The sequence below is a fragment of the Lolium perenne genome, chromosome 5 (assembly GCF_019359855.2).
Source record: "Lolium perenne isolate Kyuss_39 chromosome 5, Kyuss_2.0, whole genome shotgun sequence".
Taxonomy (NCBI): Eukaryota; Viridiplantae; Streptophyta; class Magnoliopsida; order Poales; family Poaceae; genus Lolium; species Lolium perenne.
In genome coordinates, this window is record NC_067248.2 from 248,041,332 (window position 1) to 248,065,316 (window position 23,985).

Here is a 23,985-nt window from a genome sequence, read left to right on the forward strand (position 1 = left end):
ATTAAATCTATCTTGCAAAAGACTGTTAATAAAACTAGAAAGAATTGGGCTAGTAAATTGAAGGAAGCACTATGGGCTTATAGAACTGCTTATAAAAATCCCATGGGAATGTCACCTTATAAAATGGTTTATGGAAAAGCTTGTCATTTGCCTCTAGAACTAGAGCACAAAGCTTATTGGGCTGTAAGAGAATTAAATAAAGATCCTAAACTATCCGGTAAGAAAAGATTGTTGCAATTGAGTTCTCTAGATGAATGGAGAAGTGAAGCTTATGAAAATGCTAAACTCTTTAAAGAGAAAGTTAAAAAATGGCATGATAGAAGGATTATCAAAAGAGAATTTAATATTGGGGATAAAGTCCTATTGTATCGGTCTCGTCTCAGATTATTTGCAGGGAAATTACTCTCGAAATGGGAAGGACCATATGTTGTTGAGGAGGTGTATCGTTCAGGAGCAATTAAAATTAGCTCTCTCCAAGGCAATGCCACCCAAGTGGTGAATGGACAAAGACTCAAGCATTATATCTCAGGTGATTCTTATAATGTAGATGTTGATGTTATTCGAGTGGAAACACCGGAGGCTTTCATCAAAGGTCAAATTGACGATCACTTGAGAACTCGACTTTGAATAGGTAACAGTACTGGTAATAAAAAGTTCGCAATTTACTTTCCGAACAATGTTTTTGGTATTTTTGGAAAATATGAAAAATTACGAGATCGAAACGGAGTGGAGGAGACGCACGAGGGCGTGCCCTCATAGGCCGGCGCGGGCCCCAGCCAGGCCGCGCCGCCCTATGAGCTGGCCGCCTCGTCGCCCCTCTCCGACTCTGGTTCGACCTGGTACTTTCCTTATGACATAAAAATTCCTGCTATATAATCCCCCGGACCCCTGGAGGTCCGTATATCGTTTTCTCGACGTGTTTTGTTTCGAGTTGTTTCTGCCCGGATTTGTTTCGGATCTGGAGCCATCATGTCTTCGTCGGAAACTCCGAAGGACAGCTCCTGCAAGGACGTTGACAACTTGTACATGAACGAGCTGAGGATGCACCCCAAGGAGTTGCTGCTCGTTGATGGAGAGATGCAGATCAAAGATGTCCAGGGTCCTAAAGGAGAAGGAAGCTTGGAAGATAGGATGGAGAAGCTAGAACAAGAGGTTTTCAACTACAAGAAGATGGCTGAGCGTGAGGTGGACATCTTCCACAAGATTGTGTCTGAACTTATTGATGCACACGAGGAGGACACTGCAAAGCTATGGGGCGACATCCTCTCACTTCACGACACCACCAACAAACTCCAAGCTTAACTCTATGACGTTCAGAATCAGAACTGTGAGTATGAAAACAGGTTTAAACACATAAGCTATGCTGCTAGTTTCAGGATTCCCGAGACCAAGATGTCGTTTGTTGATGGAGAGCCTCTTCCTTGGAAATCTGATGATGGGAATTCATCACCACCATCGCCGAAGGAGTAATTCATCATCGGTATTGGCATCCCCTTGGTTTGTTCCAAGCTTGGGGGAGTGCCGCGGTATCACATCATCACTATCTTTTACTTTTTACTATCAAGTAGTGTCATATCATGAGTAGTGAAGTTATCGTATAAGATGGGTTGCAGTGTGGAAGTATCTCTCTTTTAGTTGGTTGTCTATGTATCCCTTGGTGTGAGTTATCGTTATGGAATATTAATGAGAAGTCTTATCATTTACATATTGCGCATCTTATTTTAGTTTGCAATCCTTATTATATGGTTGATCTTGTTATTAGTATTGGTATCACTTTGGGAGCATTGAATAAATCTATTTGGTTTTGGCAAACTTAGCATTGGTCAATAGCAACAACACTTTGAGGTTTAAGTAGAAAAGAGAAATACATGTAGTTGTTTCATTGTCTTCCTTTCTTGTTAGCTCATAGCTTATTATTCTGAAGTTAAAATTGTTTGTGCTTACAAGGAAGATGCATGATTGTTTCTATCACATGTATATTTGTTTGTTTCCCTCGACTCTTATGCTTGCTAATTAACCTTGCTAGCCAAAGACCTGTACTGAGAGGGAATACTTCTCGTGCATCCAAACCTTAACCCAAACCTATGCCATTTGTGTCCACCATAACTACCTACTACATGGTATTTCCTGCCATTCCAAGTAAATACTTCGTGTTCTATCTTTAAATAATTCAAAATTTACTATCTCTTATTTGTGTCAATGTTTTATAGCTCATGAGGAAGTATGTGGCGTTTTATCTTTCAATCTTGTTGGGCAACCTTCACCAATGGACTAGTGGCTTCATCCGCTTATCCAATAATTTTGCAAAAAGAGCTGGCAATGGGATTCCCAGTCCCAAATTGATTAACCTAAATAGACACTCCTCCATGGTATGTGATTGTTGGACGGCACCCGAAGGATTCGGTTAGCCATGGCTTGAGAAAGCAAAGGAGGGGAGGAGTGTCATCATAATAAAACTAAAATAAAAAGGGCACTCCTTCATGGTATGAGATTGTTGGCAGGCACCCGAGGATTCGGTTAGCCATGGTTTGTGAAAGCAAGGTTGGAAGGAGTGCCAACCCAAAATAAAACTTAATGGGAGCCGCTCTTCGAGAGTTTGTCTGGCAAGGGGGTTAGAGTGTCCACTACCATTCGTTGACAACAACAAACACCTCTCAAAATGTTACTTTCATTCTTTTTATATGATTTCAAAACTGAAAAGCTCTAGCACATGATTTAATCCCTGCTTCCCTCTGCGAAGGGCCTGTCTTTTACTTTATGTTGAGTCAGTAAACCTATTTCCCTCCATCTTAAGCAAGCATTTGAGTTGTTGTGATCAAACCATTATATTGTGATGTACTTCATCATGTCTTTTACTCTTCCTTGTTTAGTATGAGTTTTATCTGAATGAATATAGTTTTGAAAGTTATCAATGATCATGAGGAGATTATTATGATTGAATATGCAAGTTGTGCCATATAAACTTTAACATAAGAGCGCTGCTCGATAGATAAGTATAACCTGTTAATTGTTCTTTGACCAAGAACGAAGTTTGCCATCACCAACTATGATTTCTTATGCACCTTTATTTGTGAGTATCTTATACTTGTTTCAAGTTTAATTATATGAGGAAGTAGTTTACTAGAATGTCTTGTGTGAATGAATATGATGCTTCTTGTCCGTATTTTATTTATCGACTCTTCACTCCATAAACATGTGGTCCTGTTTACCGAGTTCAGTTTCGCTTGGGGACAAGCGAAGTCTAAGCTTGGGGGGAGTTGATACGTCCAATTTGCATCACTATTTTATATCATAATTTGCTGTTATTCATTGATATATTTCATATTTGGAGATGATACTTATGTTATTTCGTCTATTTTGCATGTTTCATGATTATTGGAGGATCGCGCACCGGAGTCAGGATTCTGCTGGAAAAAACACCGTCAGAACGCAATATTTCAGAAGATCAACAATTGACGAAAGTTATATGAAAAATCCTATTTTTCCAAAAGATGACGAGAGCCAGAAGGAGGAGCCGAGGAGGGCCACCATGGGCCCCCCTCATAGGCCGGCGCGGGCCCTGCCCTGGCCGCGTATTTCTTCGTCCCGAAAACCTAAGCTCCGGGGGGTAAGTCGCGAAGAGTCACAGCCGCCTCTGCGGGGCGGAGAACACCAGAGAGAAAAGAGCTCTCCGGCAGGCTGAGATCCGCCGGGAAATTCCCCCCCCCCCCCCCCCCCGGAGGGGGAAATCTACGCCATCGTCACCGTCATCGAGCTGGACATCATCTCCATCACCATCATCATCATCTCCATCATCATCACCGCCGTCTCCACCGCTGCACATCGTCATCGCTGTAACAATTTGGGTTTGATCTTGATTGTTTGATAGGGGAAACTCTCCCGGTGTTGATTTCTACTTGTTATTGATGCTATTGAGTGAAACCGTTGGACCAAGGTTTATGTTCAGATTGTTATTCATCATCATATCACCTCTGATCATGTTCCATATGATGTCTCGTGAGTAGTTCGTTTAGTTCTTGAGGACATGGGTGAAGTCTAAATGTTAGTAGTGAAGTATGGTTGAGTAATATTCAATGTTATGATATTTAAGTTGTGGTGTTATTCTTCTAGTGGTGTCTTGTGAACGTCGACTACACGACACTTCACCTTTATGGGTCTAGGGGAATGCATCTTGTACTCGTTTGCCAATTGCGGGGTTGCCGGAGTGGCAGAAACCTGAGCCCTCGTTGGTATATTGATGCAGGAGGGATAGCAGGATCTCAGAGTTTAAGGCTGTGGTTAGATTTATCTTAATTACTTTCTTATAGTTGCGGATGCTTGCAAGGGGTATAATCACAAGTATGTATTAGTCCTAGGAAGGGCGGTACATTAGCATAGGTTCACCCACACAACACTTATCAAAACAATGAAGATTAATTAGCCGTATGTAGCGAAAGCACTAGACTAAAATCCCGTGTGTCCTCGAGAACGTTTGGTTATTATAAGTAAACAAACCGGCTTGTCCTTTGTGCTAAAAAGGATTGGGCCACTCGCTGCAATTATTACTCTCGCAATTTACTTACTCGTACTTTATTCATCTGCTACATCAAAACCCCCTGAATACTTGTCTGTGAGCATTTACAGTGAATCCTTCATCGAAACTGCTTGTCAACACCTTCTGCTCCTCGTTGGGATCGATATTCTTAGTTATCGAAGATACTACGATACACCCCCTATACTTGAGGGTCATCAGCCATCTCCGGCGATGCGTGCGCAGGGGGGAGGATCCGGTCGGAACGCGGCGGCGAGGGGCTCGCCATCGCCGGAGGGCCCTCTCTCGCCTCGCCTAGGGAGTGGGGATGCCAGGGATGGCAAGCGAAGCGAGGAATGTACAACTGTCCAATACGAGTGGCCCGGTAGCAAACGGGCCGGAAGTTGTTTAGGGCAATAGAAGCCCAGGAAGGGTTGTTCGCAAAAATAGAAACCCACGACCGACGTGTGGGCCGGACGGCTGGTACGACCCGTCACTGAAAATACCCACCACGAACTTTGGTTTCCTGACCTTCTCTTGGGGTATGATTAGCTAGAGGCCGACCTTTGGAAAGGTCCGAACGTTCCTGAGCAATGCTCCGCGAGCGACGCGTGGCGCTACTCCTGAGCGCGTGGGCGCGCGGGTACGTACGCGCGTGGGCGCGTGGGCATGTAGCGACCGGAGCGCGCGCGAGTACAAAACACGAACGAGCAGGAATACAAGACCGCGTGGAGAACGATGGGGCGTGGGCAGGTACGAGCATGGATCGATCGGTAGCTTGCATGCATCCATCGTGCGTGTCCTGTGCCCATCGCGAAAGCTTTGACCAGTACAGATACTATAAGTCACATACAACACTGTGCACGTTGGTTTTTTATAGCGCGTTCGACAGTTAGCTCGAGTACAGATAGGTACACGACACGAGTACAGTTACGTAAGACACGCGAGTACAGTTATGTAGAAAGCACGAATACAGTTATATATACGAGCGGATACAATTACGTATGACACACGAGTACAGTTGCGTACAACGTAGGAGTATAGCTGCGCATAACACACGAGTACAGTTAAACAAACGGGCGAGTATAAGTACAGTCACGCACACGCGCAGGTACAGTCGTCCACATAAGACAGTGTAAATAAGCAAGACACGAACGAGTCAGTGTACAAATACAAGACACGAGATGGCAATAGCCGCCTTACACGAGCAGTACAGTACAACTATCCATATAAGACAGTGTACACTCACAAGACACGAACGAGTACAAGTACAGTTGCTCACACGAGTAAAGGAAAAAATACACTAAATACCTTCAAAAGAGAAGTACTTATCAGTTCATGCACGAGTACATCCATAGTAGTATAGGAAGTACGAAAAAAAAGTATCTCGAAACCTGCTAACATGGGATCTAGTTTTGAAGATCTCGACGAGAGGATCTCAAAAGTGAAAACGGTTCGTCATTTGGACTTACGGTTCTCAAGATATTTCATTTTGAAAAACCGAATCTAGAAAATAAAGGGAAAAACGCAGCCCCCTCTGCCTTCTCTCTCCTCCCTCATCCCCACTTTGCTTCGACACGTGTCAAGCAGGGAGACCACTTCCCCGAGATTTTCTGGCACCACAGCGCGCCACTTGTCGCGCGCGGAGCGAGTTGTCTTCCCTTCGCGAAGGTCGGCATTTTTCTAGAGTTTTCGCCTTCTTCTCTTGCCAAAACAAGAATGATTACCTAATCAATCATCTCCTGCCAAAACAAATGGTTTCCCAAAATCGTCTACGCCTTGCTCACTAGTACGATTCAAAGTCGAGCCCGTCGTATGCTAAGCCAATTATGTCTGTATATATGTATAGCTCGTGTGATCGATCTTGGATCAAGTGCCAACACGATCACGCCGGCGCCACCATGTGTATGTATAGCTCGCGTGATCTATCTTTGATCAAATCTCAGCACAATGACGCCGGCGCAACCGTGGCGGCTTCCCCTACTGCCTCCGTCGAGACCGCGCCGACGGTGAAGGTGGGTCCCGCCTCCCGTGCACGGGTGGTGCTCACCCTGGCGTTCCAGGCTTCCATGGCGGTCGTAGCCGTGGCCGTGCCCGTCGTCCTCCTGATGCGCTCCAGTGGACAGCCTATGTCACAGCTGTGGATCATGGCCGTCACCCTCTGCAGCTACGTCTTCGTCTTCCTCACCCGCATCTGGTGGAGCTGGTGATCTGGCGGAGCTGGTGGTTCACCACCGACCTCATCCGCCTCTCCTACGGCCTCCTCCTCGCCCACTACGCCGCCGACCACGTCGGCAAGGGCAACACCGTCCTCATCCTCGTCCTCACCACGGCCTGGGCTGCCGCGTACCTGGGTTACTCCCTCGCCCTCCACCGCCTGCACAACGGCACCGAGCGGGCCATCGTCGACGGCGAGCTGCCCCGCCCCTGCTGCCACAGCAAGCGCAGTCGACCTGACGGTGCTCTGGATCGCGCTCATGGCGGGGATCGTCAGCATTTTCGACCTGACGGACGAGCCGCGCCTGCCGCACCGGCTGGACGAGCTGGACATCTTCTCAATCCTCTCCTTCGCTGGATTGATCTACGCCGCCTTCTGGGTGGCGGCCGTCGGCGAGTTGGCAATGCATGGCGTTTTCATGAAGGGGCCGATTCCGTGGCTGATGGTCGGCCTCATCCCGTGGACGATGGTTTCGCCTGCGGTAATCTTCCTACTAAGTCGTGCCCTCTGGGTCATGTTAAACTGGCTGCTGATGATGGTCTTGCTCGCCTTCCTTGGGTACAATCTAGCCGTGTACGTGTGCTACCTGCAGACCGCTGAAGCTGAACCAGCTACCCCGATGCGATCACTCAGCTCCTTGGGCAGCTCAACTCTGGCCGAGCCTGTACCTGGAGAAACGTCGGTATCTGAAGGTTCACGACAGTAAATTTGCTCCCTCCATCTGCTGATGTCCGGCTGGAATACCCATCAAATTAGTTGTTGTCTTACCGGCATTATCTAAACAGTTCTGCTACTTCTAAGTCGAGTTATATACGAAATCACTGGCTGGCGTTCGACCGCGCCCGCGGTTAGTCCGCGTGAAGCGCGGGGAGCGCGGGTCAGTTTCAGTTTCCTATTTTGTCGTTTTGTGTTACCGCGTGCCATTTAATTACGGGTCAACTAATCCTGCGTAATCAATTCCAGTTTCCTTTTCTGTGATTTATATTACTACCACTGCCCAGTAGTTCGAGTTAATTACGGCAGTTAATCTCGCGCATTTAATTCGCTGGACTAATTCTATTCCTTTCTTGGTCGCTTTTAATCCCGCGCGCTTTAATTCCGATCCGATAATTTCGCACATTTAAGTGATATAACTAATTTCGTCCGGTCAATTTTCCGTTCCCTTTTTTGTTACGTTTTTTACCCTCTATTTTTCTCCGTGATGCCCTATTTTTTCAATTTTCTTTTATCAATTCCTTTTTTTTCAATTCCCTTTTTACCTCCTTTTCTTTGTTGTTGTTATTTCTGTACAACAAATTATGTTATTTTGGACTAATTTTTTTATTCCCTTTTTGGGATAGTGGTCTTTTCTAGGAAAAAAAAAGGGTGGGGAAACCACTTGCAACTTAAATAAACTAACACTTGCAACTTAAATAAACTACTACTTTTTAAATTGATATTTTTCATTTACCGTTGATAAGTAACGGGCAAAGGGGTTGATAAACTTTGAGAGTTAAAAAATATTCTAAATATAAATAGCTTTTCGGGTCGATAAATTTTTATATTTACCACTGATAAATAACTAACAGAGGGTTTGATAAACTATAAGCTAAATATGTCTTCAAATATTCTAAATAAAATTAGGTTTTCGGATCGATAACTTTTCACATTTACCATTGATAAATAACGGGCGGAGGGGTTGATAATTTGTGAGCTTATAATGTTCACAAAAATATTTAAAATAAAATTAGCTTTTGGGTCGATAACTTTTCACATTTAACGTTGATAAATAATAGGCAGAGAGGTTCATAAATTATAACCTAAAAATATTCCCAATTGTAAATAAAATTAGCTTTCGGATAGATAACTTTTGACATTTAGCATTGATAAATAACGGGCAAAGGGCTTGATAATTTGTGAGCTAATAATGTTCCCAAAAATATTCTAAATAAAGTTAGTTTTTTGGGTCGATAAATTTTCACATTTACCGTTGATAAATAATGGGCAGAGAGGTTGATAAATTGTGAGCTAAAACTGTTACCAAAATATTTAAAATAAATTTTGGCTTTTTGGGTCGGTAAATTCTCGCACTTACCATTCATAAATAATGGGGTAGAGGGTTGATAATTTATAGATAACGGGTAGAGTGTTGATAGATTATGAGCTAAAAATTTTACTAAATAGTGTAGTTTAAGAACTGGACTAGGAAGCTCGAGGTCTACTATTCGTCCTGTATTTTTGCTGGTCTTAGTGTACAGCCAAATTTCCTTTTTGTACCTCTACCGTGTAGAATCTGATAGTACAAAATAAGTGCGTCTCTTTACTTTAGCACGAAGTACTACTAGCTCAGCTGGCGTACTCTCGTCTGCGCTGCGCCCGCTCGATCTGGAGGTTGGAGGTTCGATTCCTGCCGTCGCGGTTATTTTTACCAGCGCGCCCGCACGCATAACCAAACAGATTTGCTATTTTCGGAAAGGTTGACTTTGTCGAAAAGTGACCGCTCGGGAGGGATCCAGCGATCGCTCGCTAGCTAGGGAAGCCCAGTTATATACCCTTATATTTTCACCATGATTCGTGAATTTAGATATTTTTCAGTTACAAGTTGCGTTGCAACTAAATTGCAAATAAGGTTGCAACTCGAAACATGCCTCTAAACTGTTAGATTAACTTTGTGATTCGTGCTAATGGTGAATTGCAATAGGGGTTGCATCTGAGAGTCGATGATGTCAACTGAGATTGTTATGGTTACAAATATATCATGGGCTTTACGGTTATGTGCTGTTTTTTAAAGATTTTTTTTTAGAAAATAGCAGCTATGTTAGCATGATTGTGCACTGATTTAGACTGAGAGGAGTCTGAAAAATTATCCGTCACGGACAAGCATCCAATTTGAGGCACGAAATTTTACTCGCTTCTTTCACGGAAATCCATTTTGGCCTGTAGGTGTAGATACACCTATTACTGAAAAAACATATTTTAAAATTTCTAAAAAATTTGAAAATAATTTGGTGTGTACTTCCACATATTCGATGCCTGCTCAATCATTTTTATTAGAAATATGAAAATGGTTTTAAGCTATGGGCTGTTGAGCCTCTCGAACAAACTACACTTACATCCGGGCCTAGCTCGTGAGGGCACCTTCTCTTCTTTAATTTTTGTTCTTTAAAAAAATAGGGAAATAAGATTTCACCCCGGCATGACAAATTAGGGTGCCTTCTCCTCTTTTATCCTTCTCCCATGTATGAAGCGGTGGTAAAAGAAGAGGCACTACTTGGTCAACGACAAGGGATTGGCTCCGTCAGCTTGATCCGCAAGCTGTGGTAGGAGTTTAAAATACAAGTCCCGTTGGATGTCGATGTTTTATTCCGTGTCGCCACTAGCTCGGTTGTTGGTGATAAAGAGGACATTCTATTCTTGGAGGAGGTTTGATTTACGGCACTCAACATTGCGATCATGTTCGAAAGCTTTGGGGTTTATGGTCCGCTTATTACAGAAGGTCTCTTGATAGGTGTTGGTCTGAACCTCGATGTCGCGGCGATTCATGAGACCATCTGGGCTAGATTGCAGGAGGTGGAAAAGCTCATAGTGGGGACGAGGGATGTGTGTTTTGTTGGGCATGGGAGAAACATGGGAGTTGCGGCCATATTTGACTACATTGTCTTCTTTGCGGGAAGGAGAAAGGCGTGGCCAATTCGATATGAGAGTATCGGACACCTCTCAACGGTCACTTCTTTGTGTGGCTTTCTTCGAAGACCCAGCATTAACGGCAAAGAGACTTCCAGAACGTAACGATTTTGGTGATGTGGGTGATCTCGATGCATTGGAATGGCATTGTCTTCGATGGAGTCTCATTGGTGGGTTCGACATGAAGGATATGAGTGGCTAAATTTGGGGGAGATAGTCAACTATTTTTAAAAATAATGGTGGCTTCCACCTCGCTGGTAGGACATGTTGTACTCTTGTCTTCTGTGGACTGTCTTCTTTAATATATGATGCTCATGCTATGTGTGTTATGAAAAGAACAATTAGAGGAATCAATTGGCATCATATATTAATGAACGGAAGGAGTATTAATTGGGTTGACTAACATGAAACGAAACGTGTTTCAGCTTGACGGTTAGGAGCAATAACTTTGAATGATTGATTAGGTACTTGTGTTGCAATATATTTTTACCACTCATGTTGCAGCCTTCCCCATCAGGGGTCCAAACAAAATCAATCGTTCTTGCTGCCAAAATAATACTATAGTAAAAAATCCATGCAAACATGAAGGTTCATTATTTAGTCAATATGTCAGATTATAAAATTAATAAAACAAGCCAGGCATGTGGGGCCTATCAACATTGTGGAGATATCACATCTATTTCACAACAGCATAACATTGTGACAATATGTCTTAAATATTACCACACACGTACGTTCTATTGCAGTACCTACTTTCGCAACCAAAAAATTATGTCAATGAAATAAAAACATTGCAATGTGTTTTAAATATTCGTACGAGCTAGCATTTTGTTGCACTAACTACCCTCTACTGCAAAAAAAAGTCTAGCTTCCCACAACACAGTAAAATTGTGGCAATACATGGGCCCCTATTACCACAATTGGAATTTACATGGTAATATTGTGATTTATTGCAGCAAAAAGTGTCGTTGCAATAAAATTTGTTGCAATACAATGGAATCCTTCTTGTATCTTAGGGTGTAACCTTATTCTGAAAAAGAAAATGATCATGTTCAGCCGAAGACTGCGTCGCTCAGAACCTCCAGGTCGGGGCGCCCTTGGATCTATCAAATAGTTATATGCCCTCTGTTGTCTCGTGCGCCACGCATCCTTGGCTGAGACCCTCCTACGCCTTATCTCTTCACCCGGTCATCCCCATCCACTCGCCCCTCCCTGGTTCCCCTTTATTCTTCGATTTCTCTGCAGCCTCTCCACAACCACGATAGAACAACGTGTGCCGCCATGGACGACCTCCCGCGCGCAGCATTATGGCTAACCTTCTGTCCACAGCAAGGCGTGTCGCCGTTGCACCTTCCCATGGCTGCAATCCGCGCTGTTGTGGTGCGAGTACTGAACAACCAACCTCCGAGAATTGAGTGGCATTTGATGCATGGCCACACACAGCTGATGGATGGATCCGCAAGGTAGGCCACGCCAGCGTTGATGCTGCGGGCATGGAGGAGTTGCGAGCCACACCATGTAACCTGCAAATCGAAGCATCGTGATCCCGGTGCTGCTATGGTGTTTTCGTGCTCCAAGGGCCAGGTATGATGTCGCGACCAGTGTTTGCCTAAGATGCAAGGGACATGAGTTGATGCTGCGAGCAGCGGTGGCGATTGCTACAAGCGGCGTCGACGGTTGCTACAATGTGGTTGTGTGCCTTTTCTTTGTCGTGTGTTTTTTTCCACCGTGGGCGTGATATGTCCTTTGTCGTGTGTCATGGCAAAGGCTCACATTGCAAAGACAGTATTTGCCGTGTTCCAGGCTCCCTGACACATGCAAACCCACATGAACACGACAAAGCTGGATTTTTCGGTACTGGCGGCAATATACAAGCAAGCGTGGGCCCTTAGCTATAGTCCTTGCTTCCACTAGGGAGCTATATGCATGCAGGGGAAGATCAAGCAAAACTGTTTTGAAAAGGGTTTATGCGATTTTTTTTGCCATATTCAAAATTCAGTTCAAGGGGCAATATTCTTACTGGTGTATAATTTGGGACAAGAAATTTTGTTGGCTACTTAAGCACCTAGGTAAGTGTCTGGCATTGTTGTGGAAGCTCTAAACGGAAAATGTTATTGCCAAGACAAGACAACTATATATACATATATGTACATAGAGTTGGTGTACATGCATGCCTCGTTTACACCTGACGCTAAGATTTCCAGACTAATTAATTGTTCCCACTGAACTTTTTTTGAGGGGTGATATTCACACTGAACTTGTTAAGGGTTTTTGGACTACTCATGATTATCAGTGCAAAACTCAAACCTTTCTTGCAGACTGAACTTAGTTACGAGATTGCGAGATGTCCTTCGACAGTGAAGTTTCTGATGGAGACGAGACTCTCCCTGTATGGGACGACGTGGCGAACATAATTGCCCTCCTCCAAGTCCAGAGCCTCTTCCAGGTCCACCACTTCCTCCACACCTCGGCTCTTCTCGTCGCACCAGTACAGCGTCTCGTCAGACACCATCACCAGCATCCTGCCGCCGGTGGCCCAAAGCGGCAGGAAGCCGTAGCTCCCGAAGCACTCGTCGTCGTCTCCCGGATCGATCCGGCAGCGCAGATACCACTGGGCTGGTCCTGTCCCGCCGTCATCCGCCAGCTGCCACACGTCGAAGGTCGTCAACGAGGCCCCATTGTTGACATAGCACAGCTTGCCGTCTAGCTCCGCCAGATGGTCGAGGGCAGTGTGGTAGCCGAAGTTAGGAGGGCATGGCACCAGGTCGAACGTCCTGTGTCGCAGGCTAAACCGTAGCAGCGAGCTCGGACGGGGGTGTTCGTCTTCATCGCACGCCCAGTAGAAGGCGTCTCCCGTGTAGGCCGGCCGAGTGCCGCTGATAGCGTGGGGCGGGTCCGCGGTGAGCTCCCAGGACTTGCCCCCGAGCGTGAAGATCTCGTGCCCGATGTCGTAATCAAGCTTGCCGCCGGACTCGTCGTCGTAGCACCGGCGCCGGTAGAAGTACCTGGCGACGACGTACTGGTTGCGCCACCGGTCGAAGCCGATCGCCCCCGATGGAAACTTTGTGTTTTCCACGTTCGGGCTGCCGAGCGGCAGCGCGACGAGCTCATTTGTGGCCGGATTGCACACAAACACCTGATCCGTGGCGGTTACGATGGCGACCAGGCCATCGCAATGCGTCGGTGATACCGCCGCTTCCAGTGGGCACGCCTTCTCGAGCAGCAACTCCGCTTTGACCTTGGACTTGCCCGGTGTCTGTCCCAGCCGCAGGCGGTAGAAGGTGATGTCCCCGGAGGGTTCTTCTTCGTCTTCGGTGGCACTCTTGCGCCCGATGAGGAGCATTGACGGCTGACTCGCGCGGGAGAAATCACGGTGGCGGCGGACGAAGCCGGCGTCCGCCATGCCGACGCACCAGGAGCGGCAGACAGATTTGAAGCGCAGGAGGCATTTTGCAGGGAGGCGCACCAAGACTTCCATGAAAAGCAGGTCGTCGGGGAGGGCGATGCCGGCAGCCGGAGGAGGCGTTATTATCCTGCGGCGTTTCTCCGGGCGTCGCCGCCGATGATCCATCTTCTAATCCTTCGTGGCTTCCTTTGCTTGAGCCTGTGTATGCCTACTCCGAAGATTATGTACAGGTTTTAGATAGGTACTGCATTATGTATGCGCCAGTAAAAAAAAACCTTCCAAATTACAAAATGCTTTATATATTTCGATGTTGACTAGATACGTAATAAAATGAATGAACACACTAAAGTATGTCTAGATACATACAATATTAAAAGAAAAAAACTCTCAAATTTGGAATAGACTGATGCCACTATATACGAGGTAAAGCATAATTTTGTTCCCGTATATTCTCATGGGCTGGCGTTTGTTTTCTGTTCGACTTCAGGATTTTTGTGTGCTGGTTAGCGCATGGACTTGCTGGCATGGACCTAGCTTGTTGGTCCTTCCTTACTTATAATAAGAGTAACCTAAACAGGCAAATATTTGCGAGTGCGGCTTTTGTAGCCAGGGCTACATGTTGGCCACTTTTCAAATTTTTGAATATGGCATTTTTTTAAACCTGAATTTTTTTTAAAAAAACTGCAAATACTCAACTCGAATTAATTTATATTCTAATATATAGTGCAAAAATAAAAAAATGGATATCTCAAATAGTGAATAGTGCAAACTTTGAAATCTACAAAAATAGCCAGATTTTATCATTGTTGTGTTGCCCAAAATACAATGGTGTTTGAGTTGATATTTTATATGTTTATAGAATACAACAGTATCAACATCGGTATTATCTTTCATAATTGTTTGCAATTTAATATGAGGAAAGTTATTTTGGCTCCCGAACACCAGTGCTCTCGGCATATTATAAAAATTAAAAATTTATATTTACAGGTTAAAGAAATTATGAAACAAAATTCTAAAAGTAGATGATGATCTATCCCACTAACATGAAAATTTTCATTTTCAAATATTTTGTATTATGAGCAAACAAAAATGACAAAGTATGTCCTTTTTAGAGATTTAAAATCACTATACCTACATATACATTTTTGTTACTTTTGTGTATCCCAAACTACACATTGTTTCCAAATAAAATTTTGCTCGTTTGTGAGATACATTACTGGCTACATCAATAAAATTAAAACTTAGTAATAATTTTTTTATTTTTTTGAATAAAGAGATCATTGGTGCCCATGTGTACCAAATCTATGTCCTTTCATACGTCATTTTCAAATAACAAAAAGACTTACATGTAGCCCGAGCTACATTTGTAGTTTCTGAATATTTTTCCGCAATATAACTGTGGTCTATACGTGATAAACTCATCATAGACTAGAGCGACAGATGTGATTGATCGCTAATATTGCCTCTATCCTAAATTAACTGGCTAATTTAAATCGTAACCCCTCACGTCGCCCCCTGTCTGGCGACCGTGGGGAAGCCTTAGCCGCCGCTACCTCTCCATCCCCTTCCCACCTCCCACCTCGTTGCCACCAGAGGGTGCGGCTAGGCAAAGCCCTGGCGGTGGGGCCTCCCTCACCCCGTCGTTTGCGCTCGCTAGCACGGGACGATGATCTAGGGTTTGGGTGTGGCGTGGACGCTGGCATAACAGTGTGACTGCCCTGCAGCAGCACGAAGGATGGCGGACGATGGTTTCCTCTCGGTTGATGGCGGTTGCTTCTGTCGTCATCTGGGAGGGAGGGCGGCGAGCGGTGCAGACTTCGTGGCTGGTTCCCGACAGAGTCTGTGTGGTGACAAGGCTGCTAGGTCTCGTCTTCGGGCCTAGGCACATCATGGTTGGCATGCATCCATCGAGTCTCTCTCGGTGGCTGCAGCATGGATCAGATGGTGGTGATGTTGTTGGATATGTGCCCTACAGGTAAATAAATAAAGATGTTTTATTGTAATATATTTTTCGTATTAAGTTTTATGCAATAATATAACTGTATAATGTAAACAAAACCTTAGCCATTTGACACCAACGCTATTTTTATTATGTGGCATATTTAGCTTTTAGCAACACTGTGGCTGCGCTTATATGATCATTTTTCTTTTTTTCTTCTTCAAAATGAGGGAAATATCTCCCCAGCTTCTGCATCCAAAGGATACACACGGCTTTTTTTATATTAGATTATTCACGAAACCTTACAAGAAAAAATACAAAAGATCAAACTCGAAGCAACCTTACTATACCTACAGTGGGATGAAGATGGTGACAATACACCAACTCAAATCATCCAAAACTAAATGCCTTCTCAGACCGCCCAATAGCAGGTGCGAAACACATCCAGTCAAGCAGACTCTCAGCGCAAGCCAACGCACACGCCACATGAGTTGCTCCCGCCGTCTTCCTCGACACCATCTTCAAGAGAGATCAACACATTAACCTTGCAAGACCTGCCGTCAGTGCCACCATGACGCCAGACGGCTCCACCCTCCTGCACGTATACATCATCCCGCATCTGTCGTCGATACCCTGCAGCACCATGCCACTGAGACTCGGCGCCAAAAATGTGGTAGATGAACACCACTCCACCGAAGTCCGCCAACATCCAGCAGCTGCTCCAAAAACGATGCCCCAAGAGGTAGAACGACGCAGGACGCGCCGCCATCGTCCGATCCGGGAGACCCGGACCTAGGGTTTCCCTCGGAGCAGCACGAGTGAGAAACCGCAGACTGCGTCGACGATGCCTTCAAGAAGGTTGCGGCGCGACACGTCGCCATCGTCCGCCAACCGAGGTCGGAACACGATTTTCACCGGCAGCCGCGCATCCCCAACTCGCCGAGTGTAGTGCCAAGATGGGCAAAGATGACGCCTTCGACAAGGTAACGACGTCGACCGATGATACGTCTCCAACGTATCGATAATTTCTTATGTTCTATGCCACATTATTGATGTTATCTACATGTTTTATGCACACTTTATGTCATATTCGTGCATTTTCTGGAACTAACCTATTAACAAGATGCCGAAGTGCCGATTCTTTGTTTCTGCTGTTTTTGGTTTCAGAAATCCTAGTAACGAAATATTCTCGGAATTGGACGAAATTAACGCCCAGGGTCCTATTTTGCCACGAAGCTTCCAGAAGTCCGAAGAGGAGACGAAGTGGGGCCACGAGGGGGCCACACCCTAGGGCGGCGCGGCCCCCCCCCTTGGCCGCGCGGCCCTGTGGTGTGGGGCCCTCGTGCCGCCTCCTGACCTGCCCTTCCGCCTACTTAAAGCCTCCGTCGCGAAACCCCCTGTACCGAGAGCCACGATACGGAAAACCTTCCAGAGACGCCGCCGCCGCCGATCCCATCTCGGGGGATCCAGGAGATCGCCTCCGGCACCACCTGGGAGGGGAATCATCTCCCGGAGGACTCTACGCCGCCATGGTCGCCTCCGGAGTGATGAGTGAGTAGTCTACCCCTGGACTATGGGTCCATAGCAGTAGCTAGATGGTTGTCTTCTCCCCATTGTGCTTCATTGTCGGATCTTGTGAGCTGCCTAACATGATCAAGATCATCTATCTGTAATTCTATATGTTGCGTTTGTTGGGATCCGATGAATAGAGAATACTTGTTATGTTGATTATCAAAGTTATGTCTATGTGTTGTTTATGATCTTGCATGCTCTCCGTTACTAGTAGATGCTACGGCCAAGTAGATGCTTGTAACTCCAAGAGGGAGTATTTATGCTCGATAGTGGGTTCATGCTGCATTGACACACAGGACGATGTGAGAAAGTTCTAAGGTTGTGTTGTCTTTGTTGCCACTAGGGATAAAACATTGATGCTATGTCTAAGGATGTAGTTGTTGATTACATTACGCACCATACTTAATGCAATTGTCTGTTGCTTTGCAACTTAATACCGGAGGGGTTCGGATGATAACTTTGAAGGTGGACTTTTTAGGCACAGATGCGGTTTGGATGGCGGTCTATGTACTTTGTCGTAATGCCCAATTAAATCTCACTATACTCATCATAATATGTATGTGCATGGTCATGCCCTCTTTATTTGTCAATTGCCCAACTGTAATTTGTTCACCCAACATGCTGTTTATCTTATGGGAGAGACACCTCTAGTGAGCTGTGGACCCCGGTCCAATTCTCTATCTTGAAATACAATCTCGCAATACTTGTTCTCTTGTTTTCTGCAAACAATCATCTTCCACACAATACGGTTAATCCTTTGTTACAGCAAGCCGGTTAGATTGACAACCTCACTTGTTTCGTTGGGGCAAAGTACTTTGGTTGTGTTGTGCGGGTTCCACGTTGGCGCCGGAATCTACGGTGTTGCGCCGCACTACATCCCGCCGCCATCAACCTTCAACGTGCTTCTTGACTCCTCTTGGTTCGATTAAACCTTGGTTTCTTACTGAGGGAAACTTGCCGCTGTGCGCATCACACCTTCCTCTTGGGGTTCCCAACGGACGTGTCAACCACACGCATCAAGCAAATTTAAGGCGCCGTTGCAGTGAGATCAAGACACGCTGCAAGGGGAGTCTCCACTTCTCAATCTCTTTACTTTGTTTTTGTCTTGCTTAGTTTTATTTACTACTTTGTTTGCTGCACTAAATCAAAATACAAAAAAATTAGTTGCTAGTTTTACTTTATTTTCTATCTTGTTTGCTATATCAAAAACACAAAAAAATTAGTTACTTGCATTTACTTTATCTAGTTTGCTTTATTTACTGTTGCTAAAATGGCCAACCCTGAAAATACTAAGTTGTGTGACTTCACAACCACAAATAATAATGATTTCTTATGCACACCTATTGCTCCACCTGCTACTACAGCAGAATTCTTTGAAATTAAACACTGCTTTCTTGAATCTTGTTATGCGAGAGCAATTTTCAGTGTTAGTTACGATGATCTTCTGCGCATCTTAATAATTTTGTTGAACTATGTGAAATGCAAAAATATAAAGATGTAGATGGTGACATTATAAAATTAAAATTGTTCCCTTTCTCATTAAGAGGAAGAGCTAAAGATTAGTTGCTATCTCTGCCTAAGAATAGTATTGATTCATGGACTAAATGCAAGGATGCTTTTATTGGTAGATATTATCCCCCTGCTAAAATTATATCTTTGAGGAGTAGCATAATGAATTTTAAACAATTAGATACTGAACATGTTGCTCAAGCTTGGGAAAGAATGAAATCTCTGGTTAAAAATTGCCCAACCCATGGACTGACTACTTGGATGATCATCCAAACCTTTTTTGCAGGACTGAATTTTTCTTCGCGGAATTTATTGGATTCAGCTGCTGGAGGTACCTTTATGTCCATCACTCTTGGTGAAGCAACAAAGCTTATTGATAATATGATGATCAACTACTCTGAATGGCACACGGAAAGAGCTCCACAAGGTAAGAAGGTAAATTCTGTCGAAGAAACCTCTTCCTTGAGTGATAAGATTGATGCTATTATGTCTATGCTTGTGAATGGTAGGCCTAATGTTAATCCTAATAATGTTCCGTTAGCGTCATTGGTAGCTCAAAAAGAATATGTTGATGTGAATTTCATTAAAAATAACAATCACAATGATTCTAGGCCATACCCTGCTGATGTTGATCTTTTGAAATCGAAAGTTATGCCTAATGAGAATCATCATAATAAAATTGTTACTACAGCAAATGCCATCCAAGTTAGAATTAATGAGAATATAAGATTAATGGCTGAACTGCGTGCTAGGTGGGATAGAGAAGAAAATGAAAAACTAGCTAAAGAGAAGAATGTAGCTAAAGTTTGGACTATTACCACCACTAGTAATGCTAATGCTACACATGTTGCTGCACCTCCTACTATTAATAATAAAAGAATTGGTGTTAGCAATGTTTCCACTTCTAATGCAAAGCGCGAGAAACTGCCTGAAACTGCTAAAATTGCTGAAACTGCCTGTGATAAAACTGCTGAAATTTTTTCCAACATTAGGGATGATGATCCTATTGCTTTAGATTATAATGGTTTGAATTTTGATGATTGCCACATCTCTGAAGTTATAAAGTTCTTGCAAAAACTTGCTAAAAGTCCTAATGCTAGTGCTATAAATTTGGCTTTCACGCAACATATTACAAATGCTCTCATAAAAGCTAGAGAAGAGAAACTAGAGCGCGAAGCCTCAATTCCTAGAAAGCTAGAGGATGGTTGGGAGCCCATCATTAAGATGAAGGTTAAAGATTTTGATTGTAATGCTTTATGTGATCTTGGTGCAAGTATTTCCGTTATGCCTAAGAAAATTTATAATATGCTTGACTTGCCACCATTGAAAAATTGTTATTTGGATGTTAATCTTGCTGATCATTCTACAAAGAAACCTTTGGGGAAAGTTGATAATGTTCGCATTACCGTTAACAATAACCTTGTCCCCGTTGATTTTGTTGTCTTGGATATTGAATACAATGCATCTTGTCCCATTATATTGGGAAGACCTTTTCTTTGAACTGTTGGTGCTATCATTGATATGAAGGAAGGTAATATAAAATATCAATTTCCTCTCAAGAAAGGTATGGAACACTTCCCTAGAAAGAGAATGAAGTTACCTTTTGATTCTATTATGAGAACAAATTATGATGTTGACACTTCGTCTCTTGATAATACTTGATACACACTTTCTGCGCCTAGCTGAAAGGCGTTAAAGAAAAGCGCTTATGGGAGACAACCCATGTTTTTACCTACAGTATTTTGTTTTTATTTTGTGTCTTGGAAGTTGTTTACTACTGTAGCAACCTCTCCTTATCTTAGTTTTGTGTTTTGTTGTGCCAAGTAAAGTCTTTGATAGTAAAGTAAGTACTAGATTTGGATTACTGCGCAGTTCCAGATTTCTTTGCTGTCACGAATCTGGGTCTACCTCCCTGTAGGTAGCTCAGAAAATTAAGCCAATTTACGTGCATGATCCTCAGATATGTACACAACTTTCATTCAATTTGAGCATTTTCATTTGAGCAAGTCTGGTGGCCTAATAAAATTCGTCAATACGAACTGTTCTGTTTTGATAGATTCTGCCTTTTATTTTGCATTGCCTCTTTTGCTATGTTGGATGAATTTCTTTGATCCATTAATGTCCAGTAGCTTTATGCAATGTCCAGAAGTGTTAAGAATGATTGTGTCACCTCTGAATATGTTAATTTTTATTGTCGCTAACCCTCTAATGAGTTGTTCTAAGTTTGGTGTGGAGGAAGTTTTCAAGGATCAAGAGAGGAGTATGATGCAACATGATCAAGGAGAGTGAAAGCTCTAAGCTTGGGGATGCCCCGGTGGTTCACCCCTGCATATATCAAGAAGACTCAAGCGTCTAAGCTTGGGGATGCCCAAGGCATCCCCTTCTTCATCGACAACATTATCAGGTTCCTCCCCTGAAACTATATTTTTATTCCATCACATCTTATGTGCTTTGCTTGGAGCGTCGGTTTATTTTTGTTTTTTGTTTTGTTTGAATAAAATGGATCCTAGCATTCACTTTATGGGAGAGAGACACGCTCCGCTGTAGCATTTGGACAAGTATGTCCTTAGTTTCTACTCATAGTATTCATGGCGAAGTTTCTTCTTCGTTAAATTGTTATATGGTTGGAATTGGAAAATGATACATGTAGTAATTGCTATAAATGTCTTGGGTAATGTGATACTTGGCAATTGTTGTGCTCATGTTTAAGCTCTTGCATCATATGCTTTGCACCCATTAATGAAGAAATACATAGAGCATGCTAAAATTTGGTTTGTATATTTGGTTTCTCTAAGGTCTAGATAATTTCTAGTATTGAGTTTGAACAACAAGGAAGACGGTGTAGAGTCTTATAATGTTTACAATATGTCTTTTATGTGAGTTTTGCTGCACCGGTTCATCCTTGTGTTTGTTTCAAATAGCCTTGCTAGCCTAAACCTTGTATCGAGAGGGAATACTTCTCATGCATCCAAAATACTTGAGCCAACCACTATGCCATTTGTGTCCACCATACCTACCTACTACATGGTATTTTCCGTCATTCCAAAGTAAATTGCTTGAGTGCTACCTTTAAAATTCCATCATTCACCTTTACAATATATAGCTCATGGGACAAATAGCTTAAAAACTATTGTGGTATTGAATATGTAATTATGCACTTTATCTCTTATTAAGTTGCTTGTTGTGCGATAACCATGTTCACTGGGGATGCCATCAACTACTCTTTGTTGAATTTCATGTGAGTTGCTATGCATGTTCGTCTTGTGCGAAGTAAGAGATCTACCACCTTATGGTTAAGCATGCATATTGTTAGAGAAGAACATTGGGCCGCTAACTAAAGCCATGACCCATGGTGGAAGTTTCAGTTTTGGACATATATCCTCAATCTCATATGAGAAAATTATTAATTGTTGTTACATGCTTATGCATAATAGAGGAGTCCATTATCTGTTGTCTATGTTGTCCCGGTATGGATGTCTAAGTTGAGAATAATCAATAGCGAGAAATCCAATGCGAGCTTTCTCCTTAGACCTTTGTACAGGCGGCATAGAGGTACCCGTTTGTGACACTTGGTTAAAACATGTGTATTGCGATGATCCGGTAGTCCAAGCTAATTAGGACAAGGTGCGGGCACTATTAGTATACTATGCATGAGGCTTGCAACTTATAAGATATAATTTACATGATACATATGCTTTATTACTACCGTTGACAAAATTGTTTCATATTTTCAAAATCAAAGTTCTAGCACAAATATAGCAATCGATGCTTTTTCTCTATGGAGGACCATTCTTTTACTTTCAATGTTGAGTCAGTTCACCTATTTCTCTTCACCTCGAGAAGCAAACACTTGTGTGAACTGTGCATTGATTCCTACATATTTGCTTATTGCACTTATTATATTACTCTATGTTGACAATATCCATGAGATATACATGTTACAAGTTGAAAGCAACCGCTGAAACTTAATCTTCCTTTGTGTTGCTTCAATGCTTTTACTTTGAATTATTGCTTTATGAGTTAACTCTTATGCGAGACTTATTGATGCTTGTCTTGAAGTGCTATTCATGAAAAGTCTTTGCTATATGATTCACTTGTTCACTCATGTCATATACATTGTTTTGATCGCTGCATTCACTACATATGCTTTACAAATAGTATGATCAAGGTTATGATGGCATGTCACTCCAGAAATTATCTGTGTTATCGTTTTACCTGCTCGGGACGAGCAGAACTAAGCTTGGGGATGCTGATACGTCTCCGACGTATCGATAATTTCTTATGTTCCATGCCACATTATTGATGTTATCTACATGTTTTATGCACACTTTATGTCATATTCGTGCATTTTCTGGAACTAACCTATTAACAAGATGCCGAAGTGCCGATTCTTTGTTCTTTGTTTTTGGTTTCGTAAATCCTTGTAACGAAATTTTCTCGTAATTGTACGAAATCAACGCCCAGGGTCCTATTTTGCCACGAAGCTTCCAGAAGTCCGAAGAGGAGACGAAGTGGGGCCACGAGGTGGCCACACCCTAGGGCGGCGCGGCCCCCCCCCCCTTGGCCGCGCGGCCCGGGGGTGTGGGGCCCGCGGGCCGCCGCCGGACCGGCCCGTCCGCCGACTTAAAGCCACCGGCGCGAAACCCCCAGTGCGGGGAGCCCCGATACGGAAAACCTTCCCGAGATGCCGCCGCCGCCGATCCCATATCGGGGATCCAGAGATCGCCTCCGGCACCACTGCCGGAGAGGTGAATCATCTCCCGGAGGACTCTACGCCGCCATGGTCGCCTCCGGAGTGATGAGTGAGTAGTCTACCCCTGGACTATGGGTCCATAGCAGTAGCTAGATGGTTGTCTTCTCCCCATTGTGCTTCATTGTCGGATCTTGTGAGCTGCCTAACATGATCAAGATCATCTATCTGTAATTCTATATGTTGCGTTTGTTGGGATCCGATGAATAGAGAATACTTGTTATGTTGATTATCAAAGTTATGTCTATGTGTTGTTTATGATCTTGCATGCTCTCCGTTACTAGTAGATGCTCTGGCCAAGTAGATGCTTGTAACTCCAAGAGGGAGTATTTATGCTCGATAGTGGGTTCATGCTCGCATTGACACACAGGGACGGTGACAAAAAGTTCTAAGGTTGTGTTGTGCTGTTGCCACTAGG

The 23,985-nt window shown here is 43.7% G+C and overlaps 1 protein-coding gene across 1 annotated transcript; it reads right to left on the minus strand.

Annotated features, from left to right (window-relative positions):
• Positions 1 to 12,720: 12,720 nt before the first annotated feature.
• LOC127298338 (putative F-box protein At5g15660) lies at positions 12,721 to 13,962 on the minus strand. The gene has a single exon (XM_051328225.2). It carries the CDS (start codon positions 13,960 to 13,962, stop codon positions 12,721 to 12,723), a length of 1,242 nt encoding a protein of 413 aa, XP_051184185.1.
• Between the last annotated feature and the right edge of the window lie 10,023 nt (positions 13,963 to 23,985).

Excerpts from the sequence above, each read along its gene's own strand:
- LOC127298338 (XM_051328225.2), bottom strand. The coding sequence starts at position 13,962 with ATGGATCATCGGCGGCGACGCCCGGAGAAACGCCGCAGGATAATAACG.